Source organism: Astatotilapia calliptera, chromosome 16 (assembly GCF_900246225.1).
Source record: "Astatotilapia calliptera chromosome 16, fAstCal1.2, whole genome shotgun sequence".
Lineage (NCBI taxonomy): Eukaryota > Metazoa > Chordata > Actinopteri > Cichliformes > Cichlidae > Astatotilapia > Astatotilapia calliptera.
Window position 1 is genome coordinate 6,256,075 of NC_039317.1, and position 25,671 is coordinate 6,281,745.

The following is a 25,671-nucleotide window of genomic DNA, read 5'->3' on the forward strand; positions in this document are numbered from 1 at the left end:
CCAAATCAAAAACCCTGGATTAACGGAGATGTTCGCGTGGCACGGAGCACCGCCTTTGCCTCCATAAACACATCGGACTACAAACACACACATTACCAACTCCGGAAGATGATCAAAGCAGCCAAACGTGAGTACAGGGACAGGGTGGAGCAACAGTTTGACAACCCTCGGAGTATGTGGCAGGGACTAAACACGATCACAGACTTTAGAGGGAAACCCAGCACACCGCAGACCACGGCCTCTCTGTGTGAGGATCTAAACGTATTCTACGCTAGATTCGACACAGCGAACACCATGAGACCGGACAGTGTGCGCACCGCGGATGACGTCAGTGCGCACACTGTGTCTGAGGAGGATGTGCGGAAGTGCTTCAGGAAGGTGAACGCACGCAAAGCTACTGGTCTGGACGGGATTCCCGGCCACGTCCTCAAGTCATGTGCGGCTCAGCTGGCTGGAGTGTTCACACACATCTTCAACCTTTCCCTCTCTCTGTCTGTAGTCCCAGCCTGCTTCAAAATGGCCACCATCGTCCCTGTACCCAAGTCCTCCACCATCTCCTCATTGAACGACTGGCGACCTGTAGCCCTGGCCCCCATCGTGAGCAAATGCTTCAAGAAGCTGGTCAGGGACTTCATCCGCTCTGCACTACCCGACTCACTGGACCCTCTACAGTTCGCATACCGCCACAACAGGTCCACTGATGATGCCATAGCCCTGACACTACATAATGCCCTGTCACACCTGGAGAAGAGAGACACGTATGTGAGAATGCTGTTTGTAGATTACAGCTCAGCATTCAATACCATCGTTCCCTCGAAGCTGGACAGGAAACTGCAGGATCTAGGACTGAGCAGCTTCCTCTGCAGCTGGATCCTTAGCTTCCTGTCTGACAGATGCCAAGTGGTCAGACTGGGCAGCATCACCTCATCCTCCATCACACTGAACACTGGTGCTCCACAGGGGTGTGTACTGAGGCCTCTCCTATACTCACTCTACACCTACAACTGCACAGCCACTAACAACTCCAACATCATTGTGAAGTTTGCGGACGACACTACAGTGGTGGGTCTTATCACCAATGGTGATGAGACGGCTTACAGGGAGGAGGTCAGCGCCCTGACCCACTGGTGTCAAGACAACCATCTCACCCTCAACGTCGCAAAGACAAAGGAGTTGATAGTGGACTTCCGGAGGTGCAGAGAAGTACACACCCTCATCACCATCAACGGCGCTGCTGTGGAGAGAGTGAGCAGCTTCCGGTTCCTTGGAGTACATCTGGCTGAGGATCTTACGTGGTCAGTACACACAAACAAAACAGTGAAGAAGGCGCAGCAGCGCCTCTTCTTTCTCAGGAGACTGAAAAGATTCGGCATGAGCCCCCGCATCCTCAGGACCTTCTATCACTGTGCCATTGAGAGCATCCTCACTGGATGCATCACCACCTGGTATGGCAACAGCACCGCCTACAACTGCAAAGCTCTCCAGCGAGTAGTGCGGTGCTCTGAACGGATAATTGGAGGTGATTGGAGGTGTGCTTCCCTCCCTCCAAGACATCTACAGGAAGCGGTGCCTGAGGAAAGCGGGGAGGATCATCAAGGACTCCAGTCACCCCAGCCATAAACTGTTCAGACTACTTCCATCAGGAAGGAGGTTCTGCAGCATCCGGTCCCGTACCAGCAGACTGAGAGACAGCTTCTTCCACCAGGCCATCAGACTGCTGAACACTTCATAGACACCTCACCTTCACTACTGGAACTTTAACATTATGCACTCCATACTGTACAGTAATGCCACTGTTTTGCACATGTCTCAACTCTGTATATTTTTATATATTTTATTTATTGTTTACTCTATTTAACTTGTAAAATATGTGTACACACACACACACACACACACACAGAAAAATATTTAGTATACACATCCAGGAATGCATATACTATTATATATTGTACATATATTTATTAGTTTCAGATGTAGCCATTCTTGTATTTTGCTTGTTTACATACTTGTATTTTGCACAACTCTGTTGCTTGTGAAGCTCGCACACAAGAATTTCACTCACATGTACTGTACCAATGTACCTGCACATGTGATGTGACAATAAAAGTGATTTGATTTGATTTGATTTGTATCCATACTCACCATAAAAGTTCTGTCAGAGAGATAGGAAGTGAACCAGTTGTGTACAGCACCAGAGAGGCCCACCATGTGTTTCAGTCTGTTTAAAAGAATAGCGTGGTCTACTGTATCAAAGGCTGTGCTTAGATCCAGTAGTAGAGCTTTTGGGCGTCCCAGTTACATCTAAGATCATTTAAAACCTTTAGGAGAGCAGTCTTTGTGCTGTGGTTCACCCTAAATCCAGACTGGAATATCTCCAGGATCTGTCTATCATTCAAAAAGTCATTAATCTGAGTAAAAACAAGTTTTTCTAAGATTTTACTTAAAAATGGTAAGTTGGATAGAGGTCTGTAGTTATTAAAATCATTACAATCCAAATTGCTCTTCTTCAGAAGGGGCCTCACCACCGCCGTTTTAAAGGCAGCAGGGAAGACACCCAACTGAAGAGAGCAATTCATCATGTATAAAAGCTCAGCCTCAAAAAATCCATAAAGTGTTTTAAAGAGTGAAGAAGGGATTGGATCTAAAAGACATGTGGTGGGTCTCACTGTGGAGAAAACTTTCTGAAGGTTCTCAGCATTAACCAGGACAAAGCTGTCCAGTGTCTCCTCAGCTACAATCGAGCCCTCAGATGTGTTTACAAACATATCGCGATTAGATAAAATATCAGATCTGGTGGCGCTGATTTTTCCCCTGAAGTGGTCTGCAAACTGCTCACAGAGCGAGTCTGTGGGGGTTCTTTGGGAGCTGTTAAAATCAGGGTTAAATAAATGATCCATGGTGGAAAAGAGGACCTTGGGATTATTTTTGTTATTACTGATTATTTTGGCGAAGTATGAATTTCTTGACTTCCTTAATGTATTATTGTACATTTTAAGTTGCTCGGAAAATATTTGATGGTTGATAGTATTTTTATTTTTCCTCCATCTCCTTTCTGTTGCCCTGCAATTTCTTTTGAGTTTTTTGACTTCTTCGTTTCTCCAGGGTGATACATGTTTTACGTTAATCTGTTTGGTGGTGAGTGGAGCAACGGAGTCAAGGCTTTTCTTCAGTTTGCTGTTGAAATGATTAAAAATCAAATCGCAGGGTCCAGGTAAAATCACAGGGGGGCATTCGTCTAAAGCCCTGGTAAAATTTGCAGCCACTTCAGAGGCTAGATAGCGCCGCCTCACAGTTCGCACCAAGGTCTCCCGCTGAATAAAACCGGTGATGTTAAAAAACACACAGTAGTGGTCAGAGACAGCCCAGTCAACAACAGAGGACACGCTGGTGGACAGCCCATGGGTGATGACCAGGTCCAGAGTGTGTCCTCTGTTGTGAGTCGGCTGTGTGACGTGCTGGGTAAAATCCAAACAGTGAAGAATGTTTAAGAATTCTTTTGATGCAGGGTCAGAAGGATTATCTATGTGCAGGTTAAAATCACCAGTTAAAATTATCATATTATATTTTGAATGTATGTTTGTTAAAAATTCTGAGAATTCCTTGATAAAAGCAGCACTGTCTTTAGGTGGTCTATAAATTGTGACAGATGAAACTGGAGGGCTGCTGAAAACAATAGCGTGGAATTCAAAAGTGGTAAAATGATCAAGTAAAATTTGTTTGGAGGTGAGTGTGTTGTTGGCTAAAGATGCAGTCCCACCACCTCTCTTACCACTTCTAACAGAAAAAGAGAAATTAAAATTTGGTGGGGAGGCCTCAGTGAGAACAAACTGGTGCATCCGAACCCAGCCATGTTTCAGTTAAAAATAAACAGTCAAGTTTATTATCTAAAATTAAATCATTAATAATAAAAGACTTGTTCAACAGAGAGCGGACATTTAAAAGTGCCATACTGATTGAGACTGGTGGATTTTTGACAATAGAGTTGAATGGATGTTGATATTTTTGAAGAGGCCGGAGGTTATTAATGTTTTTGGAGTTACTAGATTTATGATAATTCTGTTGCTCTCTGTTTGTGATTATGACGGGTATTGTGTTGACTGTGGGAAAGAGAGGTCCAAGTCCAGAGTTTTGTGTATTACTGTTAAAAGTGGAACAAATATAGGAGCTGGGACCATGGGAACATCAGTCAGTGGCAGACAGATCTGCAGGTAATGTCAATTTGGGGTAGTGACAGGGCGATGTGCGGGAGTGCTGTACGCCAAATGCCAAATTGGCGGACAGCAAATGGCGTCCTCAGGCGTTGAGGTGGAGCCCGTCTGCCCCAAAAAGATGCCTCCTCTCCCAGAAGGCATCAAAATTGTTAATAAAACCCACTCCGTGGGAGACACAGGCGGAGGAAAGCCAGGTGTTAAGGCTGAGCAGCCGGCTGAAACGGCCTATCCCTCTGCCACAGGTGTGGGTGGGCCCGGAGATAAAAGCACTCACCTGCAACTGACCAAGGAGGCTGAAGAGTTGGAGGAAGTCCAACTTCAGCAGCTCAGATTGCTGTTCGGGGATGTCATTGGTGCCGATGTGGATGATGAGCCGGTTAACCTGTGGGTGGGATGCCAGAATGTTGGGAATTCTGTCCACTATGTCAACAACAGTGGCTCCCGGGAACGACAGCGTGAGCGCCCCCCTCATCCGCACGTTCCTGACGATGGAATCCCCGAGGACCAGCGTGGAGAGACGAGGTACCACCGGGGGTTGCTGGTATCCCCCTAAAATAGCTAAAACTAAAAACAAACTAAAAACTAGTTTGTTTTAAAGAAGTCCAGACGCTTTTCTTTGCAAGCTCCTTTGAAAACTAAAAACTACTTCCAAAAACATTGAGCTTTGATATTAATGAGTTTTTTGGGTTCATTGAGAACATGGTTGTTGTTCAATAATACAATTATTCCTCAAAAATACAACTTGCCTAATAATTCTGCACTCCCTGTAGTTGACATAGCATTGTGTTGCTATATGATCTTAAATTGGTCATATGATTGGTTTACCATGGCTACTTCTTCCTCAGGGTAGTGCAGATTGTACAGAGTTGGCCAAACAAAACAGACTCCAGCTACTTATTTTATTGCCAGATCAGACCATATGGAGGTTATGTTTTTCCAGCCAGGAATAACCTAAGATGAGGGGTTTGTCAGGCGAGAAGAAGGTGAAGAAGGAGATGGATTCACAGTGGCAGACGAGACTAAACAAATGGTCCAATATTATGCAGCGGACTGCTGCATAATATTGGCAAACACCAGTTTGTGCAGTGGTAGGAATGGGAGGTTCCATGGAGTCAGAGGCCTACATGGTTGAGTAATTTGTAATCAATGAGGTTCTGTTCAGCACGGGATCAAGGAGAGCAGAAACAAACCCAAGCATGGAAATCCTCTCTCTCCTCTGGAGTCAAGCACAAATGCTCGATTTGCATGTGCTGCAGCTCTGAAGAGGAACAGGAGGACACTGAAACTGAAACAATAGCTGGAGATGAGATAGTTGGGGCAGACGGGCTAAAAGAATTCTACCAAGGTCTTAGAACTCTTTTCTGCCTCCCTGTCTCCCAGCCAGTTGTTGATTGTGATGGGAGAGAGATTAGCTCCTCAAATATAAAGCCTGGAGAAATACTGTGTAAAGCATAATCTGGCCAGCCTGCCTCAGTGGCATTGGTGTGAAACTCAACTTAAAACTCACCTACTCAGCAGTTTCCCTGGTGGAGATTAAGCAATTTTTTTGGCTGAACTGAATCTCAGACACAGGATGAGCAAATGCGCTTCAGGAAAACATCATATGGAGAGGTAGAAATGAACAAAACCTTAACAAGCCTCGGCCCATGACAGTGCTCTTTCCCTTAATAAATTGCTTACATGGAACAGCTGAGTGGCATCACTGGGGAAACATTGTCCTGACTTACAGGAGAATGTTTCGGGTGTGTGAAAAATAGTGTCACATAATACTGTGCCAGAAACCATGAAGTTCGCATTGGGAAATAACTGGGTGGTGGCTTTACGTGAGTCAGACTGGGATTGGGCCATAGCTGGTGGATCCTATGCAGAGGCAAGGGGTTACACTAGAATACATCTCTTGAACTAAAGCGGGTAGTTCCTCCTGCTTATCAATGATAGTTTGCCATTTCTTATCTAGGACCTGGAGAGCCTGTTTAAAAATTATGGTACGTGTTGGGTCCGCTTGGTTTATCCCTTGCCAGATTATATTATCAAGGCTGTGCAGCCAAGTGTGCAGGTTGGACCCAAAAGCAGACACAATAGACTGAAAATTCCAAACAGTGAAACGTTTATTGAAGACAGTGATCTCAGGGATAGGGGATAGGGGATAGGGGCAGGGACACAGCGAAACAGACACAGGGAGACAAAGTTTAGCACAGGAAAGGTTAGGAAGATTACATAATAAACATGGAAATTTTTTTTAATTAGAATCTTACTTTTATTGTCATGTTTCTGCATAGACAACACTGCCTTGAGTTTCCACCCAGGAACTATGTCTTGTTTTATGCCTTGTCAACACAACGGTATGTTGCTATTTTTTATTTTTTATTTTTTGCCTGTCCCGTTCAGCACTGAAGCAATCAGAATTGTTGTCTGAAGGCCAAGAAAGATGCCCAATGGATATATTATTCCTTTTTTTTTTTTTTGCCTGTCCCATTTGGTTATGGATATATTTTTCCAAGTGGATCATTATGGCTTTGCCAAACTGGTCAACTTGATATTTATTCATTTTAACTTTTAGTTATTACAACTATTTGATAGAGGGTGTGGGGAGTGTTACAGGTTAAAATATTGAGGGTGAGCACAAAAACAACAGAAGAGTTAAGTCAAACGATGATTTTTAATGAACACACGCATGGAGAGATGAACACTGCACACACCAGCATCGATCTCCGCCAAATGATACACAAGCAGTTGTTTTTATAACATCAGGGTATTATTTATGACGCCCCCTCATGCTTCAAAGCAGATACAAGGCCTATCTCCCCTCACCACACTCCCTGCCGGTGACTGATGCCCTCAGGGGTCGGTGCATTGGTGGTTCTTGGTGTCCGGGGCTGGGCACTCAGGTATGTACCAGCTCACTCCCGGTGGCTACCTGGCGGGGCCTGGCACCTGTTGCTCGGTCAGGCCTCCTCCAGGGTGTGGGGGGCCCTCGGGCCTCCGGCCTCTGGTCCTGCGGCTAGGTTCACTCTGGCACAGCTGGCTGCCGGCAGAGCCGGCGGGCACGCCGGTGCAGCCCCCTCTAGCTTCTGCTCGGTGGCTACTGGGTGACGCCTCGTCTGGGGATCCTCAGCCCTTCCAATGAGGCTGGCACGGATGCCGTGATGATAATGATAACAAATGATAATAAACTAAAAGCGCTGGGTCACCGACCCAGGACCATGACAGATACAATACATGCATAAGTTTCAAAACCACAAATGTTCTGTTGACAACTTTTGACACATTTCAAAGGACATCTTCTCCGTCTCGAGGCCAGGTGCTTCCTATTAATCTTCTAGCTCTCGCTTATCTCCTGGAACAAACTGTCCCTTAGGCAAACACAAATTTGCAGTCACAAACTTTTGCAAACTATTATTTGAACTCTTACCTAAACATGAGTCTAACTACTGTTTGTGTGTGTATGTCTCGACCTCCAACGCACTCAGCCTCACCCCGCCCATTGATGCTTCTAACCTTTTACCAGACAGAAGCTCTCTGTGATAGGTGTAATAATCGTAACTAAGAACATGTGTAATCTATTGAATAAATGCTTTGATGAAATGGTAATTAATGATGATGGTTATGAATAGTAGCAGTAAAATATTTCCCTGATCTCCACAGGGGCCATAGCCCGCAACCCCAGGAGGGTGTGCTCCAACAATAGGGGGATCACACTCCTTAGCCTCCCCAGGAAACTCATCCCGGTCGCGGACCAGCTCTTTACCCTTTTGAGATGATGTGGTTCTGTTTGCTTTATCAGGTAATGGCCTCCAGCTTGCACTGGAGCGGTTTGCAGCCGAGCGTGAAGCATCAATAGTGAGAATCAGGAAATCTAAATGATACTTAAACATAAACAATGAATGTCAAAATATAAGAAAACTCAAAAACACTGGACAGGACAGGACTGTTTCTCCAAATAATTTTTGGCTCTGTGAAAATAGTGCACTGTGTAAAAACAATGGGTGTAATTGACAAACAGCACAATACTCATTTACCCTCTGGGATAATATCTGATAATCGCATGGCCAATTTAAGATGAACAAGTAGAAAGCAGGAACCTCGCTGATTCTCCGCTGTCAGTAACTTTGACAGTTTGATTAACTCCACCAAATTAATAGATTGAAGCCAACTTAATGAGGCATCAAAACATGTCGTGGACACATCTTACTGTAAATAACACTAAGATTTTTTATATATTGTATCATTATGTGATAATGACACTTTTAAACTAAGCAGAATAATATAAAAGCAAAATTGTTCCTATTCACATTTAGTGTTATATTTGAGTGTACTGAGTGTCATCTCAATACATATTCGGGATTCAAGTATTCATTTTAGTTGGCTATTGCAGAGCACAGTCTGCTAGCAATGATTGTTGCTGGGTATGGGGGAGGGTTAGGGTTAACACCAGAGGCGGAGGGAGACACTTGATACACCCGGGGTAGTATGCATGTGGGATTGGTGGGGGGGTGTTAGAAATGACTGAAAGAATAATAGGCTCTGTTTTGAGTTTTGTTCAAAAGTTATGCAAAAGTTATGCAGGCTTGTTGTGCAAACAAGCCTGCATAACTTAATAAATATGGAATTTGAAAAATAACAAACCTAAAAAGAAACTCTAGGTACGAGATACATGAGTACCTATGATACGGTGATACTTTTGGTAAACAACCATTTGACTAACATGTCTGTCTCACCTGGCTCTTGTTCCCTCTCTGTTCTGTCCTCGTTCTCCATCTCCCTCTCTCTCCCCCTCTCTGTTCCTCTCTCTCCCTCTTTGTGCTGACAATCAAGCCAAACACCAACATCATCAAATACACAGCAAATCCAGCATGTCCAAATTAACACTGTCGGATTTGATTTCAACACTATTAAAGTGTCTATATGGGTCCACACCAGAGAGTGTTAATTTAACTCTTTTTGGAGAGTTGGTACGTTAACTCTGATTTAGTGTTAAACACCAAATCTGTCTGGAGTTGATAATTTAACACTTGGTGTTAAGAGTTTATATATTAACTCTCAAAGAGTATTTTAGTTTAACTACGTAAGAGTTATCTTCTAATTCATTCTAAAAAGTGGGAATTTTACTGTTCTGAACTTCTAGAAATTTCTTTTGGAAATAAACATTTACTAAAAAGACGCAATGGTTTTTGAAAAACATTTATTCTGAACTGTGCACCACAATTTCAAAACATTTTCTGAAAGATGTAACAGTGTACATATTCTCACTTTCATTAGAATTGTGTTTATCAAAAGGTCTGACATAGGTGAGCTGGTAAATGCAAATAACAGCATTCTCATCACTTATTTCTTCAATACAATATGCATGTCCTTCATTCATCCTTTGTGGAACTTCAACGCACTTCTGCTCTCCCCCATATTCCATCTTTACAGGCATATCCTGTGCGGAGATTGAATAACAATTAGTTGACACTAATTAATGGCACAAATAATCCAGTAAACAATTGCAGCACAGTAAAAAAAAAAAGGAATCCTCTTTGAGACATTACTTGTGTAAAGTATTTTTCCCAAAAGACAAGGACACAGGCAACAGGTAATACTGAACTAAATGTAAAACCTCAACCTTTTTAATTTTTACCTAAACCGTGTGCACAAAACTCTGGAGGGATCTATGCTAACGTAGAACCCAGTCAGGACATCTGCTACTGCTGTTTGCTCGTTTTTTTTTTTATGGGAGATCGTTTTCAGGCTTCAAGCAGCACCATTATACCAACATTTCACATTCTAGACATTGTTTTAGGTGTATTTGACCAAAAGTTTGACTGAAAATTCACATCCAAGCTTTTTTTCAAGGCTGTGGTATTTGCCCGCAAATAATACCTTTCAGCTAGCTAAAACAGAATATTATGCTATCACCGAGCAACATGGCTAATGCCTTTCACACAGCTTTGTCTCAACTCCAAAGAGCCACAGAAGTGTAACGGAGCGGAAAGGCTGATTTTATTTCCACGTTGTTTTTGTGTTTTTAAAAGGAAGGAAACCTTCCTAAAAACGGGCAGAGCAGTGGAGCCGCCAAGGGAAACACAGAATTTAAACTGTAAGATTAAAAATATAATTTATTATATTTAAATAGTTAAAAATGTAAGATAAATTAAAACAACCTTGGCCAAAGGATAACACGATAAAAAGCAATAAAACACAACGTTAAAAGTCCAGTGGCATCCGCCACGATATAAAAGTCACAAAGAACTAAAAAAGTCCAGCGAAGTGATGTAAAAGGGAAACCCAGCGGAGTCCTCGCCTTCCTCCCCGCATTCCGCGTCCTGGTACGCTGAAGAAAGGGAGGGAGCGGCAGTCACTATTCTTGTCGGCAATTTTCATTCAATAAAAGGGGCTAAGTCGAAGACTTACCCCGGGTGGGCAGAGCTCTCAACTCCGCCCGCCGCTTCTTTAAACTGCAAGTCGGCACCAGCTGTCTCGCCGCCTCTGCTCTCCCGCAGTGCACAAGCTGGGCTCTCGTTACTACTGCCGTCCGCCTGTTCGCTCCGCGTCCCTAGTCGCTGGTGCTGTCCGTGCTCTCGAACGCCAAGCTCCAACCCTCTTATGTGTCACTCAGCACTCTGTAAATTACACTGCCTTTCCTCTCAGGTGTGTCCAATTAGTAAAAATGGGGAAAGGCGGAGTCTCTCCAGGACAATTTGACGGTATAACCAAAACATGCAATCTAAATAAAACACTGCACAAAATATAACCAGTACATGCAATATAAAAATATAAATAAGTACACTTCACATTAAAATACAGCACAGTAAAACAACATCCGTCCTTCCCTGGATGACATCCCCCCACACTGAAACATTAGCAGTCCCTGCTAATGCCCCATCTCCCTATAACGCTCTGGTGGAATCCCACGCGTGGCCCTAATGGACCGTCTAAGGGACATACCTGAATCACTCTGGTGAGGTGACACACAGTCAGTAAGGGGTAAAAATCCATAAAACACTGGCGCTGGGAAATCCGAAGGGCCTGTGGTCGGCTCCTCCGTAGGAGGGGTAAAGTCTGTTTGAGGAGCAATGCACACTTTTAAGGCATTCCTATGTAAAGTTTGTATATTACCCCCCTTTTCTGGTTTGACCTTATACACTAAGCCCGTATCTCCCACCTGTTCCAACACCACATATGGCTCAGGAGACCACCAGGAGCACAGTTTTCCTTTGCCCTGTCTGTTTCGGTCACGTACCCAGACTCTCTCTCCGGGCAACAATGGGAGGGTACAGCCTCTTTTCTCATACTGGCTTTTGTGTTGGGAGGCCGCACTATACATCCTCTGCCCAGCCAAACGATAAGCTAGGGAGAGTTTCTGTTGATGAGAATACACCCACTCACTTACATCCTGCCTCGCCTGCTGGGGGGCCACGCCTAACACCACGTCCACAGGAAGTCGCAAGTGTCGACCAAACATCAAATAGGCAGGCGCATAACCTGTGGAACTATGGATAGTATTATTATAAGCATGAACGAGTTCCGGCAGATTTCCTACCCACTGGCTCTGCCTAACTGATTCTAGGGAGCGGAGCATGTTCAATAGGGTCTGATTGAAACGTTCTACACTACCATTCCCTGCAGGGTGGTAAGGTGTCGTACGGCTTTTGGCTATACCATAGGTATCACAAAGCTGTTTCATTAATGCAGATTCGAAATTAGACCCACGGTCGGAGTGGAGTCGGCCTGGGCAACCAAACGGCTGTATCACATACTTCCACAAAGCCTTTACTGTAGTCTCTGCTGTTTGGTTTATTGTAGGGATAGCCCAAGCGAACCGCGTAAACAGATCAGTCACCACAAGTATGTTTTGATAAGTGTCAGTTGGTCGGCCTAAGGACAGAAAATCCATGCCTACAACCTCCAAAGGGTATGAGACTGAAATAGGGTGCAGTGGAGCCCTAGGTTCTACCCTCTCCTTTTGTAGACTACAGGGGACACAACCCAGATGAAACTGACGTACCTGCACTTCCATGTTAACCCAGTAGAACCGCTGCCGTATCCGAGAGAGGGTTCGATCTACCCCCGCATGGGCAGCAGCCTCATGGATCTTCCGCCACACCTCATGGCACCTGGAACTAGGACACACAACTTGATGACGAGTCTCCTGGGTATATTCGTCCGACACTTTACGGCACAATACTCCGTCTTTAATGAAAAGTCTTTTTTGCTGCTGTAGGAGTCGCCGCACACCATGCGCCAATGCCTGACGTTCTGACTTTGTAGGCGCGACCTGAGCTTCCAGAAGTTGTTTTACCACTTGAATATCCGGATCGTGAACTTGTGCTTCTGCCCAGTCACTCCCCTCTACCTCACAGGTCAATTCAATGGCTGCTGAAGTGACTCCACGCTCTGATCCAGCCCCCTCCAGGTGCTCTGCTGGGACAGTGGGGAGTCGAGAAAGGGCATCAGCATTAATATTGCTCTTACCCGAACGATACTTGATCTCGTAGTCGAAAGAGGCCAGCTGGGCAACCCAACGTTGTTCTACTGCGCCCAAGCGAGCAGTCTGTAAATGGGCCACAGGGTTATTATCAGTATACACAACGAATCGTGCACCAGTCAGATAGTCTTTAAACTTTTCGGTAACCGCCCACTTAAGGGCTAACAGCTCCAACTTAAAAGAACTATAGTTTGCGTCATTCCGTTCCGTGTGGTGTAAACTTCTGCTGGCGTACGCTATTACCCTTTCTTGGCCCTCTTGAACCTGCGCCAGAACGGCTCCCAGCCCGCGGCCACTGGCATCTGTATACACAATAAAGGGAAGAGAGTAATCTGCGTATGCCAAAACAGGTGCCTGCGTTAAAGCTGCTTTGAGGGCCTCAAATGCCGTTTGACATTCTGGGGACCACTGTACTTTACGACGGTCTGTTCTCTTGTTCACAGGGACCCCTGTCAATAATCCATTTAAAGGGCGTGCGATTTGAGCAAAACCGGACACAAAACGTCTGTAGTAACCAGCCAGGCCCAAAAAGGATCTGACCTGTCTGATGGTATCAGGGACCGGCCAATCCATCACCGCAGAAATCTTATCCGGGTCTGGTCTTACACCATACTTATCCACTACATGCCCCAGAAATTTCACCTCTTGTTGCAGGAACTCGCACTTGTTCGGCTGCAACTTCAGCCCATGACGCCACAGCCTCTGAAACACTTCATCTAGATGCTGTAAATGAGACGAAAAGTCAGGTGAATAAATGATAATGTCGTCTAAGTACACCAATAAAGACTCGGCAATCTGTCCACTCAAACAGTGCTGCATCAGGCGCTGAAATGTAGCGGGTGCATTGCACAGACCAAACGGCATCCGCTCGAACTCAAACAACCCAACTGGGGTCGTAAAAGCAGTCTTTTCTCTGTCCGTCGGGTCCATTTGGACCTGCCAGTATCCACTGGCTAAGTCCAGGGTGGAAAACCACTTCGCTCGAGTAAGGCTTGTCAATGTCTCTTCTATTCGTGGCAAGGGGAAAGCATCTTTATGCGTCACCGCATTCAATTTTCTGTAGTCCACACAGAACCTCCAGGCGCCATCCTTTTTTCTCACCAAAACAATGGGTGCAGCCCATGGGCTACAGCTTTCCCGGATAACTCCCTTTGCCATCATATCTACCAAGAGACTCCTCATTTCCTTATACATTGCGGGGGGCAAAGGACGATACCTCTCTCTAATGGGAGCTGCATCACCTGTGGGGATACAATGATGCACCAGGTCAGTCCTCCCGAAATCTTCGTCATCTTTAGAGAACACCTTCTCCCATTTAAGCAATAAAGCACGTAGCTCGCCCTGTTGCAGTTCAGACAGGTCAGGTCTTTCAATCAGTTTATTCATCTCCTCAAGTAATCTCTCCTCCTCTGTGGGGGCGCCACTATCGACCAGAGCCACCTCCACCACACCGTCCGTCCCAAGGGACAGGCTCAGGTCCTGTGAGCCATGTACGTCAGCTTCATCCACGCAGGATAGCTTTCCCAGTTTCTGGTAACGACCTATAAAAAGAGGATAGGGGTGTGGGTTACAGATCCTCACTGGCACTCTCCCGGCCCTTACCATGACAAGGGTTCTCGCCACCCCCACATCAGGGGTTTCAGGCAGTGCCTCCACCAAGGCACAATAATCTGTTCCTTGCGGACCCGTCTGAGTCCGGCCCCACACCATTATTTCACTCCTCGGGGGAACTTTAATTTTGCATCGGCCAGCTAGCCGTACATACCCCACCATTCCGTCCTCCACTGTACTTGCTTCTATCCGTCTGCATGTTGCGAAGGCAGTCCTCCAGGCCTGCTGATTCGTTAACTGCTGTGGGGCAGGAGTAGTCTTTTCCGGCCACTTAATTACATTCCAACAGGCAGTCACAACATTCATACCAATAATCAGTGGGTGAGTGCAATGGTCATCTTTTACCACCACAACCCCGCGTCCAGGAACCTTAACACCTTCTATTTCCATGTCCAGGACAGCATAGGTGGTATAGGGAATTTCCAGACCATTGGCGGCTCTCAGCCTAAAGGCGGTTGGAGTTTTCTCAAGCCTAGCCTGGGAAAAATACTCATTAAACAGACTCTCCTGTATCAAAGTCACTTGTGACCCAGTATCCAACAAGCCTTGAAGCTCCACCCCTTCGATCACTATCTTCACTGTTGGACACTGCCCAATAAATGTTTCTGTGGCCCTTAATTCCTTAGGTGAACCAAAAAACCCCGCCCCTCGGACCTCAGCAGCAGGGTCATCTAGTTTAAACTTGGCTGGGAAGACATGGAGGTCTGGCAAAACCTAGCTATATGTCCTGCTTGTTTACACCTCCGACAGATAGGCCGACCTTGTGCATCCCAGCTAGCATTTGATTGTCGCGGTCTTCTCCTAAACTGAGGTGCAGGCGGAAGAGTAGCTACAGCTGGCTGAGTGGAGCCTCTAATTTCCCTTACTAGCTCTTGTGCCAATCCTTTAATTTGTGCCTTAACATCCTCCAGTATCTCCTGTTTTAACACCTGCCTCCAATCTTCTTTCTGTTCAACTTTAAAAGGAGCATGAGACTTATTTACAGACAGGCAGGTTACCTCAGACTGGGGCTGTACATGTTCTGAGTCTAGGAGCAGTGCCTCCTGGCGTATGGCAGCAAAATCTTGGTCTGGATTACGCCGCACATAAACCTTCAGTGCCTGACTTACAGGGCCCTCCCGCAATCCTAGCAACAATTGATCTCGCAGGGCTGCATCAGAGGGGACATTATCTGGATCATGCTTTCGCAACCTACAGTATAATTCTCTTAACCGCAAGATAAATGAAGATACGGTTTCACTTGAGTTCTGAGTGCAACTAAAAAACTGTGACCTAAGAACTGGGGTGGGGACACGATCACCATATACGGAGTCTAAAAAAGAAAAGATTTTTTGTACTTGGTCTCTTTCACTGGTTTCAAGAACACTGACCTGACGTTTAGCCTCACCTGCTAGCGCTCCCAACACAATAGCAACTTTCCTCACTTCAGGCATGTCCTGAGATCCCAGCAGCCCCCGCATCTGCTCCTTCCACTCCTGATATTGCACATCCTGATCAGGCCCTTTAAACTTCGGCAGCCACGGGGCTCCGGGATACACAGGCATCATCATATTTGCTATTCCCCTGGCTAACCCAACTGCTCTTGGCTCCGTATCCTATGTCGACAACGCCAATTATGTAACGGAGCGGAAAGGCTGATTTTATTTCCACGTTGTTTTTGTGTTTTTAAAAGGAAGGAAACCTTCCTAAAAACGGGCAGAGCAGTGGAGCCGCCAAGGGAAACACAGAATTTAAACTGTAAGATTAAAAATATAATTTATTATATTTAAATAGTTAAAAATGTAAGATAAATTAAAACAACCTTGGCCAAAGGATAACACGATAAAAAGCAATAAAACACAACGTTAAAAGTCCAGTGGCATCCGCCACGATATAAAAGTCACAAAGAACTAAAAAAGTCCAGCGAAGTGATGTAAAAGGGAAACCCAGCGGAGTCCTCGCCTTCCTCCCCGCATTCCGCGTCCTGGTACGCTGAAGAAAGGGAGGGAGCGGCAGTCACTATTCTTGTCGGCAATTTTCATTCAATAAAAGGGGCTAAGTCGAAGACTTACCCCGGGTGGGCAGAGCTCTCAACTCCGCCCGCCGCTTCTTTAAACTGCAAGTCGGCACCAGCTGTCTCGCCGCCTCTGCTCTCCCGCAGTGCACAAGCTGGGCTCTCGTTACTACTGCCGTCCGCCTGTTCGCTCCGCGTCCCTAGTCGCTGGTGCTGTCCGTGCTCTCGAACGCCAAGCTCCAACCCTCTTATGTGTCACTCAGCACTCTGTAAATTACACTGCCTTTCCTCTCAGGTGTGTCCAATTAGTAAAAATGGGGAAAGGCGGAGTCTCTCCAGGACAATTTGACGGTATAACCAAAACATGCAATCTAAATAAAACACTGCACAAAATATAACCAGTACATGCAATATAAAAATATAAATAAGTACACTTCACATTAAAATACAGCACAGTAAAACAACATCCGTCCTTCCCTGGATGACAGAAGTAAAAGCTAATAATAATAATTGAAACAATCTTTGAAAAAATGACTTACCAAGCATGGCAAACAACTCAAATATGTAGAGCAAAATGTTCTGAAACGGCTTCACTTCAGCTTCGATTGGAGCCGTGCTGGGGGCGGAGTCTGTCAATTTACTCTATTGGTGTCATAGCCCCTGTGGGAGTTCAGAGTTAAGAGGTCAAGAGTTAATGTTTCCATTGTAACACCTCCAGATTTGACAGAGAAACGCTCATTTTTAACACTCGATTTTAACTACTATCATTTTACACCTCAGAGTTACATTAAAAGAATGTGACTCTACTTAGAGTAAAATTAACTCTACTTTTGCAAGAAGACTCTTAACACCAAAACATTTAACACTTTTGAATTTGCTGTGTATACAGTTGAAACCAGATATTTACAAACTCTTCAGATAAAAACACAAACACTTTTTTAATTGTAACATAAAATCAGGCTAAATGTTTATTTTTTTTAGGTTGATAAATATAAAAAGCACATTTGTTAACTTTAAGAGTAAAGAGAGAAACTATCTGTATTTCTTAATTGTAAATGGCACCAGATTGTATTCAAAATTGAGCCACACTTATGGAGCTCCACAATTCTTTTCCTGGTGTTTTGGTTGACATCTCTGGATTTTCCCTTTTCAAAGAAACAGGCTCTGTGTTTTGCCTTATATGCATCCACGGGTGTGCCACCAGTTTACTCACATGGACTCTACTAACCTATCAGAAGCTTCTTCAGCTCAGAATGGAATCGTCTGGAGTTTTCTTATTAATTAACAATAAACTTAGTGTATACTCCTAAATTTGATGAAAGTGATAAAAAACATAGACAGCTCTCTTTATTCTGACATGTAACTAATTCAAAAGATATTTCAATATTTATTTATCCAAAACAAAACAAGTTTACTCTAAATTGATGTTGTACAGTAAAAAAAATGTTCTTGTTTTATGTTTTCCATAAAGTGTATGTAAATATCTGGTTTCAACTGTGAATATCCTGCTGTGTATTGAAATTCCTCTTGTTTTGCATAGAAATATACTGAACAACATACAAAGCATAATATATAAAATAACATCTACCTGAGTGTTTTCTTTGAAAGAAGCCCCTTATGTCCATTCTTGTATTCTGAAACCAATTTATTTAGCCGTGGAGGGTAACAACTGAAAATATGAAATAAACACAAATGTAAGCTAAGACTCTCTAAAGAAACAACATTGTTGTTGTTCGGCTTTTCATTTCGCCATTTGTTGATTCACTTGAAGAACAAGTAATGTAATATGGGTCAAGTGATCAGTTTGATATCAATCTTTCGTGATACACTGTCATATTTACATTGTTTGTACAGTATGAATGATTTGCTTTGGTACCTGGTCAAACTTCAGTTCTCCTCTGTCTGCCTGGCTCCACTTCTCCAACAGCAAACTCGCAGGCAGCAGCTCCCCACAACCGAGATGACAGACCTTGCCGACCGTACATACAATACACAAACATCACATTGGGGAGACAGGTCAGGCTAGGTAGCAAGGAAAAAAACATCAAAATGCGTAACACAAAAGGATAATACAGGAATGCACAGATATTAACACACCATAGCACAATAAACACAGACAAGCAACACGGGAAAGTGTTCCAGTGTGTACATCTGATCTGGGACCGCTGCAATCTTCGACTGCGCCTCCAGCTGACCCGATGTCCACATCAGAGGGGAGGTAAGCGTTGGAGGTGGCGTTGGATCCGGGGTAGGGAGGGTGATGTGTCAGCGAGTGCTTATCAGTATCAGTATATGTATGTGTGTGCGTGTCCATAGTTCAGCTGAGACCGCGTCCTTCGCCCTGCCAGGCCCTGCCAGGCCCTGCCAGTGTGCACTATGTGCTTCAAATATTGTGTGTAGTTTTTGTTTTATACAGTTGTCAGCCAGGCATCTAACTATGAAAAAATTACACTCCAAAAGACCCTGAGCTTCTGAAAAAACAACCCGGGCTTAAGCCCAGTAAGCCACCCTGCCACTGGTTAGCACATGTGATAACTTTGACTTCAGAAGGTAAAACTTGTTCAAAATCTGTGCTTGAATCACATCTTGTTTATTTAAAATCCATTATACTAGTTTACACCATAGTCAGGTACGCTTCGAAGGCTACTCTTTAAATCTCCTATTTCTGATAATTAATACCAAACTTTTTAATACAAGGCAAGTTTAATTGCTCTCTTAGGCCAAAAGACAAAATGGCTTGTTGACCACTTTATCCTTTTGACAGTTACGTCTGTGATAGTTACAACTTAGTGACACATTGTGGAGGCCATTGAAATAATAAATTCTCTCCTTCTCTCTCTTCTCTCTGGTGTGAAGACCCAAAGGTACTGGATGTTTGTTGTGATATACTACATTAGATCAGGTTCACGGATCCTGCTAATGACAGTGATACATGGGAAAACATCCCAAAAGTCCTTCATAGTAGCTACTGTGAGATAATTAGTTGTTTAGAGACTGGCTGTAGTCAGGCCACTCCTCTGAGGCTTGGCCTGTTGTTTTACACAGTGCAGGTGGGATGCAAGCTCACTAATGATACTCATTACAGTAACCTTATATCACCTATGGACTGTCAACTTAATTTCTGTCACCTAATCCTGAAGTAAAATTGCATAAACATACAGTTGGAACTTACTTTTTTCTTCTAAGACCACACACACACACACACACACACACACACACACACACACACACACACACACACACACACACAAACCACAAGCGCACACAATATAACCTTACATAAGAATATATAACCTTTGTTTGGCTCCAAAATTTTATAGCCCTACAGGAATAAATCTAAAAAAATCATCAATTCATCAGTGGAAAAAAATAAAAAAATGAAACTAGTTGTAAACCAATTACATAAAAAGAGCACTGATCGAAAGAGCGTCCATTTAATATTGGAAAATTATTTGGTGATGAGTATATTATGAGTATTATGAGTGATAACCTTAGTGTGTGAAATTTAAATTTACTGCATAGAGGTAAAGCAGGACAACCACAGAGATGAGTTGACTGTCAGAGGCCATTAGAAAATAATCTGTAACCTTCACCAAAGCTGTTTCTGTCTTGTGATGAGCTCTGAAACATGACTGAAACTGTTCAAATAAACAATTTCTCTGACGATTAACAGTTACATATTTTACAACTATTTTTTACAATTACGACAATTTTTGAGATAACAGTAAGGTTGCCTATTAGTCTATTATTAGCTAAAACATCTAAGTGAAGAGATGGTCTTCTAAGTACTACTTCCAGCTTAGAGGTCTGTGGTACACAACCGATTAATAGTGTAATACTGAAATATATCTAACATTCATTTAGAAACGTCTTTTTATTATAGTTATTTTTAGACTGTTTTTTCCTGTATTTGATTATGTGAATTTAGAAATTCAGTAAAATATATTTACTGGCTATATTATAAAATGTATTTAATTCAAATGTTTACTTTCATGTGAGGTAATTAAAACAAAATCCTTTAAACTACTCTGAAGAGTTACAAGATTTGACCATTATATCTCCATAAAAAAACTGCTCATTTCGCAATAGTCACACCACATAATGAAATTCAGAATCACATAAACCTACATATAAATCAAACGGAAAATATATACTTTAGTCAGACCTACAATTTTTTGGTGATGTCAATCCATATGTTTTCAATATGCATTCTGAACCCTATTTCATTTACAGAGGGCTGCAATACAGATAAAAAAAAACCTCGGCATGTTAATTCTCTCGCTTCCTTATGTACTTGTCCTCATGTCAAACTACTTCCTCCATATTTTCAGTTATCTTCATACATAGTCTCAGCTTTTGGATTTGATTGTGAGAACCAATAAATATGAAATCACAGTATAAAATTATGAACACATTTCTTTATTCAGAAATCTATATGGGAAAAGTGATATCAGACAGGTAGGATCTTGCTATTTTCTTACTTTCATTTAGAATTTTAAATAATGATCCGCTCTCTGTTGCACAAGGAAAAGGCCCAGTTTTTGAATCTCACACTATGACCACAGAAATCTGTGATATTATAATACAAAAGAGAAAAAGCTATATATTTTTGGTTTTCATTCAATCAATCATTTCAAATGTCCTTAAACTGTATATGAAGAAACAATATTATGAATAGGAGTAATGATAGTAATATTTTTTAATGAATAATCCAAAAATTACTGAACAGAATCACATGCTTTGAATAGCTGGAGAAGTTTATCAGTTTTTACACTGAAAAGAAAATGTCTCAGAAATGATAGGTCTTATTAAAGACCTACCAAAGATCAGATATCATTTAACACCTCTTAAATAAACACTAAAAAACAATATTTAACAAAAGACTATAAAAGTCTACAATAGTTTACATTAGTTCAAGAGAACAACCTTTTGAGGTTTTTAGAGATTTCTTTCATTTTTAGTCCATATATTATTGGATTGCAAAGAGGGTTATATGTTATAAATTGCAATGTCATTATAAAACGTGCAGTTTTAGGAAACTCTGATTCCAGTCTAACTATAACCATATCATAAGTAACCAAACAAGAATAGTTAATTAGAACTAGCACATGAGGCAAACAGGTTTGTGCAGCTTTTTTTCTGACATTTCCACAACTCTGACAGGCAACTATAATTATCTTTATGTATGTAAAAAGTATAAAAAGCATGGGGAAAAGTGCACCATTAAATAGAACAACCATACCATATATAGATAATTCTCTTGAAGTTACACAATAAAGATGATTTACAGAATTGTTACAAAATATACCTTTCAAAGTAAAGTTACAGAGTGGTGTAATAGAATTTCTTAGTACTGGCACTACAATCTGAATAGCAGGTAAAAACCAGGACATTAACAGGAAAATACTGACTCTTGTTCTTCTCATGATAGTTGGATATTGCAGAGGTTTACATATAGACACATATCTGTCATAAGCCATAGCTGACAGCAGTAAGAATTCTGAACTGCTTAAAACATAAAACATGAATACTTGAAAAAGACAGGCGTGATACAAAATAATCTGTTTTTCAGATAAGAAGTCAATCAAAAGCTTCGGGTAGATGACAGTGCTCAAAACAACAGAATTCACTAACAAAGCAGCAATGAAAATGTACATAGGCTCATGAAGGCTTTTTTGAACTATGATGACCCACACAATAGTGGAATTGCTGCAAATTATTAGACCGTATACCATAAACATAATTACAAAATAAATATATCTGTATTTCTCCACTTCCACATGACCACCAAAAGTTATATATGTTATATTCATTTCAGCATTCATGAAAATCAGATATTACAAACTAAAATTTTAAACAGGCAGAATGTTTAAAACTAGTACATATAAAATATTATTATTCATAGATACCTAAACTTGGTGTGTGTTCATCTTTAGAAAGTGAACTGTTCAAATCAGACCAAATATGTGATGAAATGAAACTTCAAGCTCCATATATCTCATTCAACTCTCCACAAAGACCTATTACCATGTTCAACCTCTGGAGACATAAGCCGACAGTGGTTAGCCCTTACTTACACGGGTACATTTTCTGGCTCCTCCTCTTTTACTACATACATACGTGGGTATTAATTGAAAAACAAATTTTAAAGAAGAAAAAATTAGTTGACCGGCAGAAATGATAATAAAATAACAACAAATATAGTCCTATATTTAAATATGTAATTTAAGTAATTTAAATTCTAAGAGAATTTCATGTAGATCGACATCATGCACACTGCAATGCAATGTGGGGAGAAAAAATAGTTAATGCACTTTAAGATAATTTCTGTTTCTGTTTTCTTTTTTCCTATTTCCATTGTGTTTTGTGTGCTTTTACAGCGTTTTTCTTATTGCTGGTGTTTTCTTAAGTTGCAGTCCGTTTGGCCTCTCAGGGCCACCGTAACAATTCCATAATTTACACAAATTTACTTTAGAGAATATAATTATTTGACAAATTTGTAGAACAGTGAGGGTTCTTTTTAGAACACACCAATTTTTTCAATTATTTATTCCAATTCAAGTCTTTCAAGTCCAATAAATAGCTTGAAAGGTTACAAAGGTAAGTGATGAACTCCAAGAGGTTAAAAAAAAGGTAGGGTTTCCCAAAATCCTGTGTTGCAGAAAGTAGTGTGTTGCACAAAAAAGGTGAGAAAAAAGCAATTAACAGTGGAAGAGAGACAGACCAGCATAACACTTAAAAATTTAGGTCTTTCCTACAAAGAAATTGCAAAGAAAGTCAAGGTGTCAGTAAGTACGGTTCCCTTCACCATCAAAAGGCACTCAGAAATTTGGGGCAAACTCTGACAGGAAGAGGTCAAGCAGACCCCAAACCACAACTGAATCAGAGGACAAGTTCCCTAGAGTTAACAGCTTGCATGATAAGTGGTTCAATGGACAATAGCTTCAAGCACAGCTTAGTAGTAAGCTGTAATAGTAAGCATGTCTCCATTTCAACTGTGAAGAGAGGACTTCGAGCTGCAGGTTTGACAGGACTAGCTGCAGCCAAAAAGCCATTGCTAAGACATCAGAATAAGACAAAGAGGCTTGCCTGGGCCATGAAGCAGACTACTGAAGACTGGAAGAAGGAATTATGGACTGATGAATCATAATTTGAAATACAGTACATCACGTAGGATCTTTGTCTTCTCTGGGCTACTCCATTTTGGGGCTGCCAGTGTCGATTATCTGTCTCCACCTCACTTCATTTCGAGCAAGATCCTCTGTCACACCAACCCTCCACATATCCTCCTTCACTATATCCAAGATCCTTCTCTGTGAACTTCATTTTTGTGTTCTGGCTGTTAGCTCCACATTCAACATCCCCTTTCCATCCTTTTATATCCACTATCCCTCCTCATCACATGTGCAGATCATCTCAATCTTGAATCTCTAGCTTTGCCTCCGAACTGCTTAACTTGACCTGTCCTTCTAAGATACTCATTTCTAATTTTGTTGCTCCTGGTCATTCCCAGTGGAAATCTTAGCATCTTCAACTCTACCATTTCACCTTCTGTCTTTTTTATCAGAGCCACCATCCCCAAAACATACATCAACTCTGCACTCTCTTCTCACCTGTCTTGGGTAGTGCCCATTGCTTTGAATGGTTGATCCCCTGTATTTAACTTATTTATCCTTGTGATTTCTTACATGTTCACCTTTCTCTCTCTTATTTACACACATGTATTCTGACTTTTTTCTACCGACTTTCATTCCTCTTCTAACCAGTCTATACCGCCATCTCTCCAGACTGTCTTCCAGTTATTCTCACTACACATCACAATGTCATTTGCGAACATTGTAGTTCATCCTGCCTTGCCCCATTTACCAACCTACCTATTCTTGTTAACAAGAAAGTGGCTCAGAGGTGATCCCTAGTGCAACATCCACCTTGGCTTGACCATTGTCTTGATGTTTTCCAAAAATTGTTTTCAAAATCTTTGATTAAATTAAATAGCAAAATGTTCCTTTAGAGTTCTTTGAGCGCTTTCTTTTTAGCACCACTCCTGTGGGTGGTGGCCTGTAAGCTCATCACATGCAGGAGGTGCCGTCTCCTGTAGTCCCACCACGCGCAGTAGGTGCCATAGGGGTCAGGTGCAATGTGTGCTGGGCAGCAGCCAGGGGCAGAGACCCTCAACTCTCACTCTGGCAGAGCTTCAACAGCATTCCTAGGGAGGTTGGAGACATTGAGTCCAAACGGACAATGTTCAGCACCTCCATTACTGAAGCTGCTGTACTGAGCTGCGACCACAAGGTGGTTGGTGCCTGTCGTGGTGGTAACCCCTGGACCAGATGGCAGGCACCAGAGGTAAAGGGAACCATGAGGCTGAAGAAGGAGTCCTCTTGGGCTTAGTTAGCCTGTGGGACTTCAGAGGCAGCTGATAGGTACTGACGGGCCAAGCGGAACGTGGCTTGGGCAGTGGCTGAAGCAAAACTGGGTGCGAGAGAGTTCGGAGAGGCCATGGAAACAGACTTTCAGACTGCCTTGAAGAGATTTTGGCTAACCAACAGCAGCTCAGGAGGCAAAAGCGGTGCTCTACTTGCACTGTGTAGGGGTGGAGGTGCTGACTTCGACTGAGGATATTGTCGGGCAGTGGAAGGAGTACTTCAAAGACCTCCTTAATCCCACTGAGACTTTAGGTACAAGGGGGATGCCTTGTCTATGTGCAGGAAAGAGGTCACGAAGGCAGTTAAAAAACTCCTTGGTGGAAGGCCCCTTGGGGTTACCCTGAGTTCCTGAAGGCTCTCAGTATTGTAGGGCTGTCTTGGTTCAAGGGGCCTCTGGATTGGCAAACCGGGATGGTGGTTCAAATGTTCAAGAAGGGGGACCAGAGGGCATGCTCCAACTATAGGAGGATCACACTTCTCTGCCTCCCTGGGAAAGTCTAGTCTAACTCCAGGGTGCTGGAAAGGAGAGTCGGTTCATTAGGCAAACCTCGAATGCAGGAGAAACAATGCAGTTTTTGTCCCAGTCCTGGAACCTTGGACAAGCTTAACCTCTCGAGGATACATGAGGGTGCATAGGAATCTGCCCAACCAGACTATATGTGTTTTTGGATTTGGAAAAGGCATTTTGGTATACTGTTGGAGGTGCTTAGGGAGTATGGGGTATCTGGCCCAATGCTACAGGCCATTTGATCCTTATACACCTGTTGCAAGAGCTTGGTCCCCATAGATGGCAATAACTTGCATTAATTTCTCCTGGGTGTTGCACTTCGCCAGGGCTGCCCTTTGCCCTTTTTCTGTTCATAATTTTTATGGACAGTATTTCTAGGCATAGCCAAGTGGCTCCCACTTGGGTGGTCTCAGAATCTCAATTCTGCTTTTTGCAGATGATGTGGTTCTGTTTGC

General features: G+C 42.8%; 2 protein-coding genes across 3 annotated transcripts in view; one reads left to right on the forward strand and one right to left on the reverse strand.

Moving 5' to 3' along the window:
* LOC113007434 (syncytin-A-like) overlaps positions 1–25,671 on the forward strand; it is a 445,664-nt gene that overhangs the window by 359,191 nt on the left and 60,802 nt on the right. The window lies entirely within an intron of this gene.
* On the reverse strand, positions 21,196–22,107 carry LOC113007439 (olfactory receptor-like protein COR3). The gene has a single exon (XM_026144008.1). The coding sequence runs from the start codon at positions 22,105–22,107 to the stop codon at positions 21,196–21,198; it is 912 nt and encodes a 303-aa protein (XP_025999793.1).

What these genes read in the sequence shown, in the direction of transcription:
- LOC113007439 (XM_026144008.1), bottom strand. Translation starts at nt 22,107, where the DNA reads ATGAATGCTGAAATGAATATAACATATATAACTTTTGGTGGTCATGTG.